At 37.5% G+C, this 16,701-nt stretch overlaps 1 protein-coding gene across 1 annotated transcript in view; it reads right to left on the minus strand.

Annotated features, from left to right (window-relative positions):
• ZSWIM6 (zinc finger SWIM-type containing 6) overlaps positions 1-16,701 on the minus strand; it is a 190,942-nt gene that overhangs the window by 63,281 nt on the left and 110,960 nt on the right. The window contains exon 3 of the mRNA XM_025892366.2: positions 4,982-5,338. Within this exon, the coding sequence (XP_025748151.1) occupies positions 4,982-5,338 (357 nt within the window). The remainder of the gene's footprint in view (positions 1-4,981; positions 5,339-16,701) is intronic.

The raw sequence follows: 16,701 nt of genomic DNA on the forward strand, positions 1-16,701 counted from the left end.
CTTACATGCCATGTGTCAACTGCATCTGACACATGGATATATCCCTTTTACTTCTGTGACTGAAATGGTATTTCTGGGCACATGACATTGAAGTCAGGGAGGAGTCTAGCCTACATTTGGGATTGGCCCAAGCTCTAGGAGTGAAAGGGCCACTGCAATGACCCCTCCTCCCCACCACCGCTGTTCCAAGTCTGGACCAATGCCAGCTTTCTCTCAGTCTGTCCTTCTTTGCAGTAATGTGCCCAGTACAGGCTAGCTCATGGGGGCAAGGGGAGGGGGGTGTCACGAAACCAAAGTGCCCAAGAGAGAAAGGAGAAGAAATACATGCCAGAAAGTTAGAGGAAAGTAAGATAACCTCCAACTCTGATATCATTCATCTCCCAGCTGGTTTCTTCTCTCATGAGTACTTCCGGATACCCTAAACATGAGGTAAACTCAGTTATATTGTAGTAGTATTATTATTACACATGTATACCTTATTAAAATTCTCCCAATGTTACTAGAGAAGATCATGACCATTTTAAATGAGAAAAAATGAATTTCACCCAAGGTCACTCAGGTAATACATAGTAGAGACAATACTGGACTCTAGGCTTTCAGATTTTAAGTTCAATGTTCTGTCCCTATACCATGATTTACCAATCTATATAATACATCTCCTTTAATAGGAAACATAAAGGACCAGAAAAGGCTGAGTTAACAAAGAGGGTGGACTAGCACTTGGAAATCAGTAAATTTCTAGAAAAGTACTCAGCAAAGACACCAGCATCTTTTTTAAGAATGTGGAAGTTACATTTTATTAGAATGTAAAACCAAAAGCAAACAATTTTGCTGAAAAAAAAAATGCAGAACTACAGCCAGCAATCTCCTTGGAGGGCCATTAATATCAACTATCTTAGAGCCACTATTTACCATACAGTAGTTAGTTTTATAATCTAATCAAAATTATGTGGGGGAAATGTTGCTTTCACAAAGCAACAAAGAAATGCAAAAAAAGTCTACTGAAAAGGACTTAACTATTACAATAACTAAGGCTATATTTCAACTAACTTCGCTGAATCTCTGATCTTGGATGTCATTAACCCATTCTCGTTTTCTTCCCCTCGAACCTACTACAATTATAAATTTGCAATACCAAGCTGATAAGGACATTGTTAGGAATAATGTGCCTGAAATTGTCTTGAAAAAGCTTTTAACTCCTCAGGATAAAATTCTTGTAAAAATGACATATTTCAAAATACAGTGACCCTACAGTGCCAACCCCCCATGCAGTCGAAAATCCACATATAACTTTTGACTGCCCAAAAGCCTAACTACTAATCACCTACTGTTGACTAGAAGCCTTACCAATAATGTCAACAGTATCAACATGTAAATTTTATATATGTATTTTATACTGTACCCTTACCATAAAGTAAGCCAGAGAAAAGAAAATGTTAAGAAAATTTATAACAGAAAATATTTACAGTATGATACATGTATTTATTGAAAAAAATCCAGGTATAAGTGGACCTGTGCAGTTCAAATCCGTGTTGTTCAAGGGTCAACTGTAAAAAGGAAAAGCAACCAAGAGAATTTTAAAAAGTATTAGGATATGTTCACAAGTAAAACGAATAACCAACTGTTACCAATGTAGTTTGTACTTACTTACAAATTATGATTGTCTTCTAAAAAGGCCTTGGATAAGCTTAACCTCTTGGGCTTTAAGAGACCCATTAAGATAACTGAATCTAAATCCTACCCTGACTCTATTTATCTAGCCAAGTAAAAGTGATACTTCTCCTTAAGATAAAACTAAACTTTTACCAATCTTTGTGTTCAAGACATCTTTCTTCTCAAAGAAAAAACACACCCGAAAAGACCATACAAAAATGTACTGCTTTAACAGTTTGGAGAATACTTTGGGGGTGTTTAGAGGCAGGTGAGATCATATGGTCAAATAACTGAAGAACATTTTTTAATCCCACCCTCCAGTAAGTCATCAATCTAAGAATTAAAATAAGACCCTCCAAGGAGCAGACTCCCCATTTTGTCACTTACGGTCATGGCCTGCTTCCTACCTCTCCTCTTTTTACCACTTGTCACGCTACGATGGAAGGCAGGAAGGCAGCTCATGTGATTGGCCCATTTCCAGGCTACGAACAACTCTGATGATAAATTAAGTGAAGAGGAAGCTGGCGGGATAAACTGTTCAAGTTCACTGCTCTCGTGAAGCCACTCTCATACAAAAGTTATCTGAAAATCACAGTAAGCCTAAAGCTAACCTGCATTCTGTCCTTGCTATTTCCTTAACTTTTTCTTCTAATTTTAGAAAATCTGAAAGAAATACAATGTCACATGAACACTTTCTCGCATCCAACTTCACATTACATTGATTCGTTAGTCTTACTATTTCAACATGGAAGTGAATTTTCGAAGCTGTTAGACAAGAAATTCTGGGGGCTGCTGTTCTTCAAAACAAGGAAGACACACGCAGAACAAACAACTGATTGTTGATGTGGACCTCTGGTTAAACTAAAATGCAGAGACTAATATAACCCTAATGGATTATAAAAATTCAGAGAAAAAAAAAAGGAAAGAAAGAGAACACATAAAAGTTTGAAGAAATGGTGTATCCCATTCTTCTACCTCCACCGAACAATTTAATAAGAAGCCACAGATAGGCTCCTGAGAAATCTCTGAGATGACTGTGAACTGGCCTGAATTTTCACAAAGCAGCAAGATTGAGCCAGGTGATAGGACAGAGCAGACTACTTGAAAAGGTCCTTGAGTGCATGTACTTTTGGTGGGTCAAAGGTACTTCTGTGCCACAGTTATTTACAACACTGTTATTTAACAATGGCAGACTGTACCAAGTAAAATGCTTTACACACTTTAATAAAGCTGAGTACTAGAAGAAATATGGCTATATGGATGTTCCTCTAACATAAAAACCATTTTAAAAGTATCTTACAGCACCAGGAGACTTGTAAAAGAATGTTCACAGTAGCTTTATGCAAAACCAGATCCATAAACAGTGGAATGGACAAACAGTGATGATCTCATAGCTAAAATATTCTAGAGTTGTGCTGTCCCAAAAAGGTAGCCACCAGACACATGTGGCTATTAAGCACTTGCACTGTGATGATGCTGTGGTTTGAGATATACTGTAAGTATAAAACAGATTTCAAAGACTTACTATGAAAAAAGAGTAAAATATGTCAATTCTTTGTTGAATTTATATTTATAAATATTGAGATAAATAAAACATTAAAATTAATTTACTTATTTCTTTTTAAATAGGCTACTAGAATATTTTAAACTATACATGTGGCTCACATTATGTTTCTTTTGGACAATACTGCTCTAGAACAATGAAAATGAATGAACTATAGGTACATGAAACAATAGGCATAAATCTTACAAACATGACTTGAATGAAAGTCAAGTAAAACTAAAACTAGTGTTTAATGATGTCAACAACAAAACACAAACCACCACGGAAGTGATTACCATAAAAACCAGGCAGTGGTTACCATGGGGAAGAGAGAGGAGCTTGTGACAGAGAGGGGACATATGGAACTCTCTCAAGTGCTGAGAATAGTCTATTTCTGGGAGATGGGTGTTGGTTCACTTTATTAATCTACGTTCATATTTTATGCACTTTTCTATATGTTTTATCTCACAATTTTCAAAGTTTTCAAGGAATAACCTTAAACTTGCTTTCCTTAAACATTTATATTCACCAAAGTAATAAATGACTTTGAAGAAACCTCAAAAAATATAGAGTTGAGTGACTGGTCCTATATCTCATCGATATAACCAAAGAAATGTAAAAATGTTAGGCCCAAGAGCTGCTTAGTCAAGATTGTGTTACATTCTTTAATATATTTTAAATATTTTTAAAATTATGTCTAAATGTTTTTAAAGCACAGCAACCTATAATTTAACCGTATTATTTATCCTGTGTTAACATACCCCATGAAATAGGAGGTGGATGTATTTCTGACAAGTTGCACATATATTCTTATAAGTCAACGTATTTGCAATGCACAAAATAAGCAGCTGATAAATGCATTTACAAATAAATGAGATAATGTTCCGTGTATAAAAATCCACAAGAAACCATTTTTGAGATTTCTTATACACAATGATAGTCATCTCCTAAATTCTCTCTGAACAAGTTGTAATGTTTCTCTAAGAATAATTTATTTTCTTACTATGAGGCATCCTGTCAGAAATGTACTGCTTTGGGAGTGCCTGGGTGGCTCCGTTAGTTAAGTGTCTGACTCTTGATTTCAGCTTATGCCATGATATCAGGGTTGTGAGATTGAGCCCCACGTCAGGCTCTGTGCTGGGTGTGGAGTCTGCTTAAGATTCTTTCCCTCTACCTCTGTCCGGCCCTCTCTCTCTCCCCCTCTCTAAAAAAAGGAAGGAAGGAAGGAAAGGAGAAGAAACAGAGAGAGAGTGAGTGAGAGAGGAAGGAAGGAAGGAGGGAAGGAAGGAAGGAAGAAGGGAGGGAAGGAGGGAGGAAAAGAAAGAAATGTCCTGCTTTGGAAAATAAATTTTAAAAGAAAATGAAAAAAAAATTCAGAGTGTGCACAAGTCAGTTTACTGATAAAATCTGACAAAGGTGAATTAAATGACTAAGTACATGTTTTCCATAACTAGTATCTAATATTTGATGAAATTTTCCCAAATGAAAAAGTAAGAGACAAGCTTTAATAAATGACAAATTTTTCTGAGCACAAAAGGCTTGGTATCTAGTAGAACACACAAAACACTTCAAAAGAAATGTTTTAGGATGCAAAACTAAACTTAAAAAATCTCAGTATGTCAACTATACTTCAGTAATAAAAATAATTTAAAAATCTCTCTTGGCTACTTAAGAGCAGTGCTGATGACCTAAATTCACATTTAATTCATTTTTATGCAGAAGAACTGAATTTATAAATGAAAAAGAGTAAGAGAAGAAACCTACAGAATGATGTCTATAACTCACCATGAACTTGGTTGATTTCTGAATTCTGGGAAAGAATTTCATCTGCTAATTTCTGAGCAGTTGGCAAAACTTCTGTGTGGTGCACTGTGATCAAATACTGTACAAACTTTTGTAGTTGGTCTCTATTCATTTGAAAGAGAGTCTCTGAAATGGGAAGATGCAGTTTGACCTGATCTGGCTTGCGGATGCGGTATAAAGACAGTGCCACAACATGAGCACAATAAAATATGTCCTTGTTTCCACAGCTGCAGGTCACTGAGGTAATCTTGCAACGATCAAAGCTGATGGCCACGTTGCAAACAGTTTCTGGCTCCGACTGTATTGCAGGTTCTGTCACTGTGCCACTCAAGTGGAAACCTGTGTGAGAGAAAGAGAAGAGAGAGTTTAGCTGCTGCCTTCAGATGCTATGACGTATTTCTAATTCTTTGAAATGCATAGTACTTGACAGCTGCAAGAAAAAAATATGACAGTTTTTATTTTCAAGTAAAAACATTCAGGCTACTCAAACATCCTCCGCACCTCCCCTTCTCCACGTCTTACAGGTAAAAAAAGAAATGGTATTCAACAGATATGCTGAAGTATTTCACGCAGCCATACAAAACCACTTATAGCAATATGCCGCCATCACACCGACAGGAAGTTGTTAGATCACAGCACTCATAAGCCATAATTACTCTGAATCTGTGGCATACCTGACAAAAATCAGTGGTTTTCTTCCTTTTCTTTTTTAAACTTTTCAAAGTAGAGTAGGCCAGCTTGGTCTTCTGCTCAAAAAACTCCCCCCCTTCCCCCCACCTTTACTCCAGGCGGCCACTAGCATCTTCCAAACAACAATGCAACTCTGGGGTGGGTCTTTCACACACATTGACCAGATAAATTTTTTTACTGAATAATCCTTTATGTAACATGCATGACATATGCCCCAATACAGCAAGGTCCATTAGCAATGTCTACTGATGGAACTGCAAAGCCCACCAGATCTCATACATACCACAGTCTAAGTAGCTCACGAGCTGATACAGATGTAAGGTTGTCAAATAAACTTACACACACACAAACACGCAAGCACACAAAATCGCCAAGTGGAAAGGGGCCATGAACTTAAACTTGGAACTACACACAAATCCTCCACACCCTCCCTGACCAAAAGGCCATGCGGCCACTGCTTATAATGGTCCAGACATGAAACATGCACCCCACACAAGCAACAATTCCCTCCAACCCTTGGACAGCCATAGGAAGAGCTCACAGCCTTTTGAAAATTGCCTCCCACCACACTGCCATCTGTCACTCCTGGCCTGTGTGGCCAGGGGACAAAACCTCCTCCCTACGTCTCTATAAATATGTGGAAAGCTAATCCTAATTTTTTTTGGGGGGGGCACATCCACTCAGTTCCACCTTCTTTCTCTGACAGCCAAATTCAGAGGTAAGGGCTAAACCTTCAGGAGATCACTTTGGGAACCTCCTGGACACTGATCTACCTCAAGATTTGGGGTACCTGACAGAAACCCAAGCTCCAAAATGAAGCCTCTGGCTCTCTTTCAGCTTTCCACTATCTGTGCTACTTGAATAAAGTTCATTGAGCAGGACACTGTCTTCATTCACAAAGAGAAAGATCTTTACCATGTGGGAAATCTGGGAGGGATGGCAGACATAGGACATGAGAATGACAGCCAGATGATGCTTAAAATTCACATGTGGGGCACCTGAACCCTACTTACTGTCTTCCCCAAGGGATGATAATCAGGCCAGAGAGTTGGAAGAAATACTACTCACTACTCAAAAGAAATCTTTCAGAGTAATATGATTTCATCCTAATAATTCATATTTAGTAACATAGTGGAAAGAGAAATGTGTGGTAATAATTTTTACCAAATTAATCAATTTAAAAAGAACAATCCCTAAAGTTACTATTAAACTTCATAAGAAATTCAGAGAATTGTAATATGATAACCTTTGTTTTTCTTACAAAGAGATTATCTGTTTCAGAATGAATATTCCACTCTCCTTTATCTCTTTCAGTCAAGAAGTTTTTGAATACAACAATTAAAGATAGTGATGTAAAATCATAGTTTAGAAAATTTTTAACGTTTTTTCCCATGAGGAAAAAGTCACAGAAAAAGTAAACACCCAAGAAAATTTCAAAAGTGAAGAATAATAAGGGCAAACTTACATTATATACCAGATGTACTATAAGCATACAGTAATTTAAAATCCATGGGACAGGCACAGATTAAGACAGAAAAAAAAAATGGATCGTAAGAGACAACTCAGAAAGTTCTCAAGTATATTCTGTATGTTTAGTGCAAGGGATCTCAACATTTTCCACCTGTCACATACATATATGTGTACAAAGAAACCAGTTATCACTATGGGGAAAGACTTACCATAAACCGACCATTTATAAAATTGATCCTTCCCAGCTTAACACTACTATATCTCTCCTAGTCCACCAAAGTCACCATCTTTGTCTCTACGTGAAAGTGATAGAGAACTTCTCCAATCACAGGCAAAACCAAGACAATTGAAGATCCAAGAGTTAGACTAGTTAGCATTTAGTCTATAAGGGTATAACATAACGCATACTTCAAAACAGACTGATTTAACTACCGAAGAAGAGGCCCTTAAGAAAAGTGATGAATCCCTCAGACAGTTTTACAGAAAACCGTTTCAGCTGTATAAGTCAGAAAGAAGTAAAGTATATTCAATGTTGCTATCATGAAATTATGTCAAAGGTAAAACTCATTATTCAATTCCATTACAACAAATATTTATTATTCTCATAGTCTTTTAAAAAGCAAACTATAAAATATTGTGACTTCCAAAACAATTTAAGTCAAGAGATATGTGAGAGCACACATGAACATATACATGTCTCACAGAGTAACACTTCATTAATCTGATATCAAAGATTAAGACATTTCATGAATGTTCATTTTCAAAACAATTCTAGATTATCTTTCAAGTACCCAAACTCCTTTAAAAATTCCAACCATTTTTCTTAGAAAGATTTCTAAATGTTGTAAGTTCTACCCTGCCACCCTAATCAGCTGACCATCTGGTGTTACCAAATGAGGGGGGCAACACTCCCTGTAACAGGCAACTGCAGGTGACAGTATTTTTTAAGCGGGTTTTTTGTTACTTTTCTCCACTATTAGCCATCACAAGGTCTCCTCTCTTATACAGCTAGTCTTTTTCATAGAAAATTCTTTGCCCTCAGGCCAGCTGTGCCTCTAATTTGACTAGTTTTGTGGCAGCTATTCAATACTCTGAGGCTTATGTGTTTGTGGGTTTCCCCATCTTACTTTTAGGTTGGGATGGCTGATGTTGCTAGAGGTGACTGGCTTTATTTGAAATACAGGAAAATTACAACACACATATGAGTGAGAGCTGGTATATTACTTTATAAGACTATGCAATACTGAGTCAGTATACAGGAACTCCAGCAGGTCTCATTTCAATCTTGTGAGAAACCTTCTTTGAAATCCCAGCTCACCCTCAGAATGGTTTTGAATCATGCCAAAGCACCTGCAAAAGAAACAAGGAGAATACTCCTCCCTCAACAATCCCTAGACAGCTACATAAGCCATCCTTTCTCCAGCCCTTACTCCCTACCCACAGCTGGTCTTGTCTCTTAGGGAGTGGGCGACCTGAAACAAAATAATGCTCCTAAGAATGGATTTTGCCTTTCTGGAGTTCTGACAAACCCTGATGACCCATTGTTTTAGAATTGCAAATACAAAATCTCTTTCTGGTATAGTTAACTGTTCTGTATGACAGAACTGAGGACAAAGAAAGGGGCAATTCTGCACTCCATAGTAAAACACGGGCAATTAATTTTCAAAGAACTAAAACTGAAAAAATTACACAAACCTTTTTTTTTTTGACTTTACAAAATACAATCTGTCAAAGACAGTTAATCCCATAAGAGCAAACCTCACAGGGCAAATTGTTTCATCACCACCATGTTTTATCAGTGAGCCCAATAAAACGTTAGTATTCACATTCTCAATCTGCAGACCTGAAGAAAAACAAGCAGAAACCAAGGCACAGCATGTGGAAGCTTTGGCAGTAGAGACATTTTGATTCCCATCAGGCTCTCTCATTTAAATGCTGTGTGCTCTGGACATGTTACTTAACCTCTCTGAGTCTTGCTCTATTCGTTTGTGAAATGGGGCTAGAAACACCTCCTTGGGTTGTTCTGGGGATTTAAATGAAATAACATATGTAAAGCACCTGGCACATAGTAAAAGTGCTCGTTAAATTTTATTTCTCTTTCCTTCCCTTCCCAGCTGGAGAAATAGGGGAGGGGTGTTGGACACATTCCCTTCATCTGCAACACTTTTTTTTAATCTTTGCTACTGGAATCTTGGAAAGGGGGGCGGAGGTCTCACTTGAAAAATGGCTTATAAAACAAGCGTGGCCACAGAGGATGTTTGAGCTAAGTGAGGTGGATGACACTACAGGGATCAATGTTATTTGACAACAAAACCAAAAATCTTCAGTCAGTTACACCTTTGTTTAATCCAGCTTTCTTTCCCCATTTTCTTATTATGTTCTACCAACACACAGTTAATTTTGTGAATGAGTGTTACTTTATACACAGAGAAACCAGAAAACAATAGGGGAGAGATTTATTTTGTTTTAGTACCCCTACGTATTTCTAAAATGTTATAATGCAGTGATTCTCAAAATGTGGCCCAGGGACATACCCACAGAGTCCCCAAAACTCTTTCACAGGGTCTAAAAGATCAATTTTTTTTCCACAATACTACCTAGACATCTCTGACCTTTTAAACTCTCCCTCACAAGCATACATTTAATTTTCCAGAAGCTACAGGATGTGTGATATCACAACAGAAATGAACACAGAGACAGGAAAATCCAGCTCTTTGCCACAAAGACAGACATTGCAAAGATTTTCAAAAACGTAATACAATGTCACCTTTTCCACTAAAATATCTTTTGTTTGGGGGCTACAGTTATTTTTTTCATAAAGGTATGCTCTTTATTATTAAAGGTATATTAACTTTATTACTGTTATTTAGTGAATAGTTGCTATTTTTTCTCGGCTTTAATTTCAAACAGTAAATATCAATAGGCCTAATCCTCATAAGAAAAGGACTTGTGGGATCCTCAAACATTAAGAATGAGATCAGAAAGACAAAAAACTGCAATTATAAAATGTGCTGCTAAAAAATGGAAAAAATAAATCCTCTTCACCAAATCATCTTTCAAATGGCATTATTTGCACTTGGATCTTACACCAGGTCAGTAGTGAATAAGACTCAGCAGAGAAATACTGAAGGGGCAAATTTCTCACCCATGAACACATATTCATATCATCTACATTAATCTCACATTAACAAGGATTAATTAAAGTTTCTAGAAAGCAAACATTTACTCCATCACTGATATGCTAAAATGAACTTTCCTTGAAAGGTGATTTTTCCTATCTAAAGTTGAATTTCTGTTGCATTTTAAAGGGGACTAGGAGACACGTGATACCAGACTGGAAAGACAACTGTTTTAAAATACACAAAGAATTTCTAAAGTTTGGCTATTTTGTGTGTGTCTCTGTGTGTGTGTGTGTGTGTGTGTCTGTGTACTTATACTCAGTTAACTGAAAAACGGTTACAAATTCAAAGCATTAGAAAATTTCTAAGCTAAAATAAACTGGCAGACATGAAATAAATAAATACACACTAAAAACTACTTTCAGGGTACATTCTTTTCAGAAAAATATGCACCCTGTGCTCAAGTAACATATTCTTTGTTGAAAAAGAATTTAACATAAGCATTGGTATAGTACTTACACAAATACATCTTTCACCCTTTTCCTAAATAAAAAGAACCCCTGGGGAAATTAAAGCAGAAACCAAGGCAATGTAATGTTATGGCTGAAAGGGTGGTAAGGGTTATGAGAGGTTTTTCTGTATTTTTTTTTTAAGCTAAGTCTAAAAATGCAAAAGTGTTAACACTTAACCGTCTCATAACAAAGTATTCATTGGTTGACTAAACCCATTATATTGGCTAAATGCAGAGTAACTAATATCTGATTATGTGTCCTTGATAAAACAGGAGTTAATCATTGCCTCCAAACACCTTTCACCTTTCCAAAGTCTGATACACACCACACACAATCCAACAACATGCCATGTTGCAATTATCAATTTAAAAACAAAAAAAATTAATTCCAATCAAATACAATTTCCAGATCTGTAGTACAGATGAGATCAAGAGCCCAAGATGGAGGCACTAAACAACTCAAAACCCAACTTGTCTAAAATATGATATTCCTTCTTCAACTACAGAATTTTCTCAAAGGGAAAAACCTAAATTAGACTGCATCCTCTAAGCTGGCTAATTAAATTCTCTAGCCCTAATTTAGAATACTAAGCTTAAACAGCTTATAGAGAAACATTAGGCGATTTTGCTGGCAATCACTAACGAAGCAGTTTCCGTCTTTTCAGAAAAATTATTTTTTTAAAGGAAAAGCTTTAATTTTAAGTTCACCTTAAAAATGTCGGTCTGGGATGGAATCACTCCTACACTTCATTAATAGTTGAGAGAAAGACAATGGCAAATTAATGCAAAGACCAGACTGTAAACTACAGCACACCACATAAACAACATAAAAATTTACAGAGCATGCACTGGATGGGTCCAACCAAGAGTTCCCAGCGGCATTCTGTTCAGTATCAGTTTTATTTTCTAGTTAATGTATATTCTTGCACCATTTCATATAAGGATCCATATGATCACAATAACTGTGTTAGTAGATATGAATGGCGATAGTTGTTTAAAATTATTTCTGAAGAAAAAACACTTATCCATTCATTTAGCTACCTGCAATAAGCACCTAGAAGGAGCATTACTTTGAGAATGCACTAAATTAAAAAAAAAAAACAATCACATCATTCCTTGTCATGCCAAATCTTGAAGCACATAAGTAATTTTCCAGAATGCATTTCTGTATTTTAACATGCATATTTGAGGGAAACTTGTCTAGCCTCAGAATGGAAGGGGCTGTGGGGTGGTAAACACATTAGGTAGAATTTGACTTATTTGCACAACTGTAAAGCTGCATGGTGCTTAGGAATTTTCATTATTTGCCAAATCTTCTAAATTCTACTTCCTTGGGTCCTAACCTTTTCTAATACAAGCAAAGTAGTTCTAGCCTTCCACTCTTAAAGGCCCTATCCAACAGGCTCCCTTGCGCCATTTGCATAGCCCCCAGTACTCCCATTGCCACCCCTCCAGCTCAGTGATTCCTCCTCTTCCCCTCCCTCACTTGGTCTCTCACCTGGGTCTTCAACTTCTGAAGTACAAATTAAGTTTATTAGAGCCCTTTGGTGTCCAAACACCAACTCTTAGCACTTCTACACACCTTTGTCTTACTTACCAGGGTCCAAGCCTAGATCAAGGAAGAGACAGAAAATCCTTTTCACCTGTTTATTTCCTGTTGTTGCTTACAGCCAAACAACCTTTAGAAATGCTTGGCTGTTTGCTTTAGGAGCGGAAGGTAAAAGAGAAACTCTAGAGACTAGTTCTGTTTACCAGAGCCAAGAGGTAAGGAGAAGTATGCTCAGACCAAGGAGGGGAGAATGCAGGCTTCAGTGGTCAAAATCCTCCACCCACACCCTGAAGCTCTGGGCCTGAGCCCTCAATCCCAACATGAGACCCCACATCTTGGCCCTAACCAATTCCTAATGCCTAAGGCCCATACTAGGACACACTTAGCTCTCACAACCAACCTTCCAAAGTAGGCTATGATCATGCTCCCCTTTTTACAAGCTGAGGTTCTCTGAGAGGTAGTGGTAGAAGACACTCTGAATTAATAAGGAGGGCTCTGAAGAAATGTTAGGAACATGGGTTTCTATAATCTAAATGATAAATCTGCACATGTAAAAACTCTCCACACCAACACATATGATCCAAAAGGATGAAGGGAGGGCAAACTAACAGATCCAGACAGTATAGAGTGTTAAGGTTTAAGACCCTTAGAGGCAGAGCACTGTCTTTCATTTCTGTAGCCCAAAGATCCAAAACAGCTCCTGGAACGGGCCAGGCCCTTTTAACTGTGTCAAATGAAGGAAGTGATGGGGCTCTTCCAAGCAATGCTTGCCCTGTCCTGCAGAAGTCACAAATAACTAAAAGCTTTGGCCTCAAGCCCAGGATACTTTAAACTTAACTAATAGTTATCTCTTTAGAGTCCACTCCCCTCTTATACTGACTTAAGCTAGCAACAGAGGTCTGTGACATCATGTAAGACAGCAGAGATTTTTGGCATTTCCATCACAGATGACTACCCTGAAGCACACACTCAAGAAGCATTTGTTAGATGAAAGAATGCACAAATCCTCTTAGGCTCTTGGTATGTGGAACATATAGAATGGGGCTTCTCGAACTGGAATGTGCATCAGAATCACCTGGAGAACTTGTTGTACTACAGATTGCTAGGCCCCATTCTATGATCCCAAGTGATGCTGCTGCTGCTGGCCCAGGGAACCAATGATGGAGATGATTAGAATTACAGCCTAAACAAGTCTTTTCTAGTCAAAGTACACTTACGTGAACGAAGTAAACAGAGCAGAAAAAAATATATATCTTCTGATATGAAGAATGTAGACCATTTCTAGCTTATTATGTAACCTATATGCTCCCCATTCCAGGTATGGGATATTAAACTGGTCTCGGCATTAAGAAAGAAAAATAAACAAAAAAATTCCACAGTAATAAAAAATGTACTATCATAATTGTTAACACTTACAGCTATACCATCCTACTTTAAGAAAAGGCTTCATTCAAAATCTAAGTTAAAATTTAAAAATTAAAAAACAGAGTATTTACTTTTACAAAGAGACTGTTTCACAATGTCCCATGGATTCCTCATAATTGATGATTCTTTGTGTATTCAAAACAACCAATTAATGAAAAAAATAATGGCAACTAGTTTAGTAACATATTTTTTGCCTATATGAAAAAGTCAGAGGCAACTGAACATACAGGATAATACAAGGTGAGGTAGGACTTTAGAATTTCCTTCCAATTCCAACACATCTGCATTAAATAACCTCAGACAAGTCACTTAGCCTTGATTTTCTCATCTATTAAAAGGGATTAATAATACCTATCTTCCAGAACTGCTCTAAGGAGAACTGACAATGTGTGTTAACCACCACAAGGATTCCTTGTATGGAATGCCTGCTATCATCATTATTGTAATGGAAACGTAATGCTCTCGGAAGCGTGGCATTTCCAATATGTGTACTAAAACCCTAGCCCTTTGGCGAGAGTGTGCAAGCTGTTGAAAATGCCAAGCTCTCAGGAGCATGCTAGCATTTCCATTACAATAATGGACAAAAGTTGTTATTGTAGTAATTCTACTCTAATATATTCGTATTTCCAAATTAAGGGAACTATCATTTTTAAAAATTTGTCCACATTTTACATAGCACATTGTTAAAATGTGATTTGATTCCAAACAGGGGAAGAAAGAAGGTAAATTAGAAGACTCAAGTTTGTCTCAAAGTAACTTCTAGTTTCAATAAGCAATTTTTCACTCCTACCTTTGAAGATCTCTCCTCCAAAATGTATAACACCTTTTTTATCCCTAATGTTTGGCTTCCGTGTCAATGTATATAAAATTACTTCCACAGCTCAGTCCATCTTGTCTCTGAGCTGGGGACTAATTTAAAGTTGGATGTAACCGTAAGGGAACTTGCAGTTCTTAATGTGGAAGAAAAAGTGACCACAGCTTTTCATTCCCGGTTAATTTATGGCCTGATGAGCAGAGTGAAGTTAGAGCTTCCGCTCTCTTCCAAGAATCCCAAGGAACACTAGGCTTGCCAGAGCTGTAAGTATTGTTATTTCCCTGTATATGGAGATCCAGCTGAGAAGAAAATCCTCTCTGTTCCATGTGTATATCTTTAAGAACAGTGAGTAGATGGCATTTATACCTTGGCTAAGTGGTACATTTTTTTCCTTAAGCACACAGTAATAAAAGAGAAGCAAAGAGACCGGTCACCTGTTCAGAACGTAGATGAAATTTACTAAGATATCCCTACTCATATCCTGGCTCAGTGTGATTACAGATGGTTTTTTTTTCCTTGTTTTGGTTGCTGTGGGGGAAATGCTTTTCCTAAAGTTTCTACAGTGAATACAAATTACTTAAGAGATACAAAATTGCTTTTAGTAAAATCAAAAAGGTGCTCAAAGTCTTCTTGAGGACAAAGTCTGCCATATAAATGATGTCTAACACATGTTCTGGAAGCCTGGTAATGACCACACACCAAGTGTAAACACTGACATCATCATCAGTGAGGCTTTGCCCCACTGTCCGGCCCAGCCTATTTTACCAACAGGACACTCCAAAGCTCTCTTTAACCCATGGATGCCCAGCCCTCCCATGGTTCATCCACTTTGCAAAGAAGATGGATTACAGCACTCAAGGTAAACAAGGCAGAGAGAGATTGGGCTCCTGGTTCTAATCTCAGCCATTATCTAATGTCAGCCCCATGGGAAAGTTGCTTCGTATCTTATTTCTTATTCTTTTTTCTTTTCTCAAGCATTAAATAAGGAAAATATATTAGACGATTTATAGAAACTTAGGAAGGTAGTAATGGAGAGCATTCATGACAAGATGAAGGATGGTAGTTGCCACACTCACTCACACAAGACCTTTGACTTGCCCTGGCTGCTAAGTTGAAGAAACGGTCTTCTCAAAGCACGTCGAAGCTATGGCTCAGGGAAGGAGAGAGAAAAAGGATAAATACTGTTATTGCTGCAGTTATGTATAAGACATACAACACTGGCATGTGGGGAGAATTTTTTAAAACTCTGAAATTCGATATAAAAGTAAACAATTTTTATCTATGCAAGTTGTAACCATCTGCCTACAACTGATATTCTTTTCTAAGATTTTATTTGTTCATTTGAGATAGAGAGATATAGAGAGACAGCATGAGCGGCGTGGAGAGGCAGAGGGAGAGGGAGAAGCAGACTTCCCGCTGAGCCGGGAACCAGATGTGGGGCTCGATCCCAGGACCTGGGATCATGACCTGAGCCGAAGGCAGACACTTAACCATCTGAGCCACCCAGGTGCCCCTACAACTGATATTCTTAAGGCATGATAGCTTTTTGTGTTCTATATCTAAAATCTAAATCTAATCTAAAAAATTCTACGATTGCATAAATATAAAGTTTATAAAAAATGTATAAGATATAGAAAAATAAAGAAACATGAAAGCCCATTAAAGATGACATGAAACAAATGTATCAGATCATCTTGTCTGCCTTCACCACCTAAACAGCAGTATTCTTTCCCTTCCCATCCATTAATTATGAACATGAGTGGCTATACCATTCAACAATCACTTCCCTAATCCCCTAACTTGGTAATAGGCAATGTACAAGTCTCCAGAGAAGTCTCCATGAATAACACATGGGCTCCAGTTCTGAGAATTCACTGGATTATTGGGCCATTGATAGCCAAGAAGTCAGATCAAGGCTGTATTTAGAAATAAGTAAGAAGAAAAACAGAGTACAGACCCCCATTTCCCAAAGTGAGTTCTATATATGTTAACAGGTATTCACCAAAAGGAGAGGGGGAGGGTGGTGCTCCATAATGTCATAGAAGTCTGGATTAAGTTGCATCCAGCACCACCCTTTTGGAGACTGAGAATGCACCTCAGAATGGGAACAGCTCTAAGAACTAA

The sequence above is a fragment of the Callorhinus ursinus genome, unplaced genomic scaffold (genome assembly GCF_003265705.2).
Source record: "Callorhinus ursinus isolate GAN/ISIS: 27379988/994484 unplaced genomic scaffold, GSC_fseal_2.0 scaffold23, whole genome shotgun sequence".
NCBI lineage: Eukaryota > Metazoa > Chordata > Mammalia > Carnivora > Otariidae > Callorhinus > Callorhinus ursinus.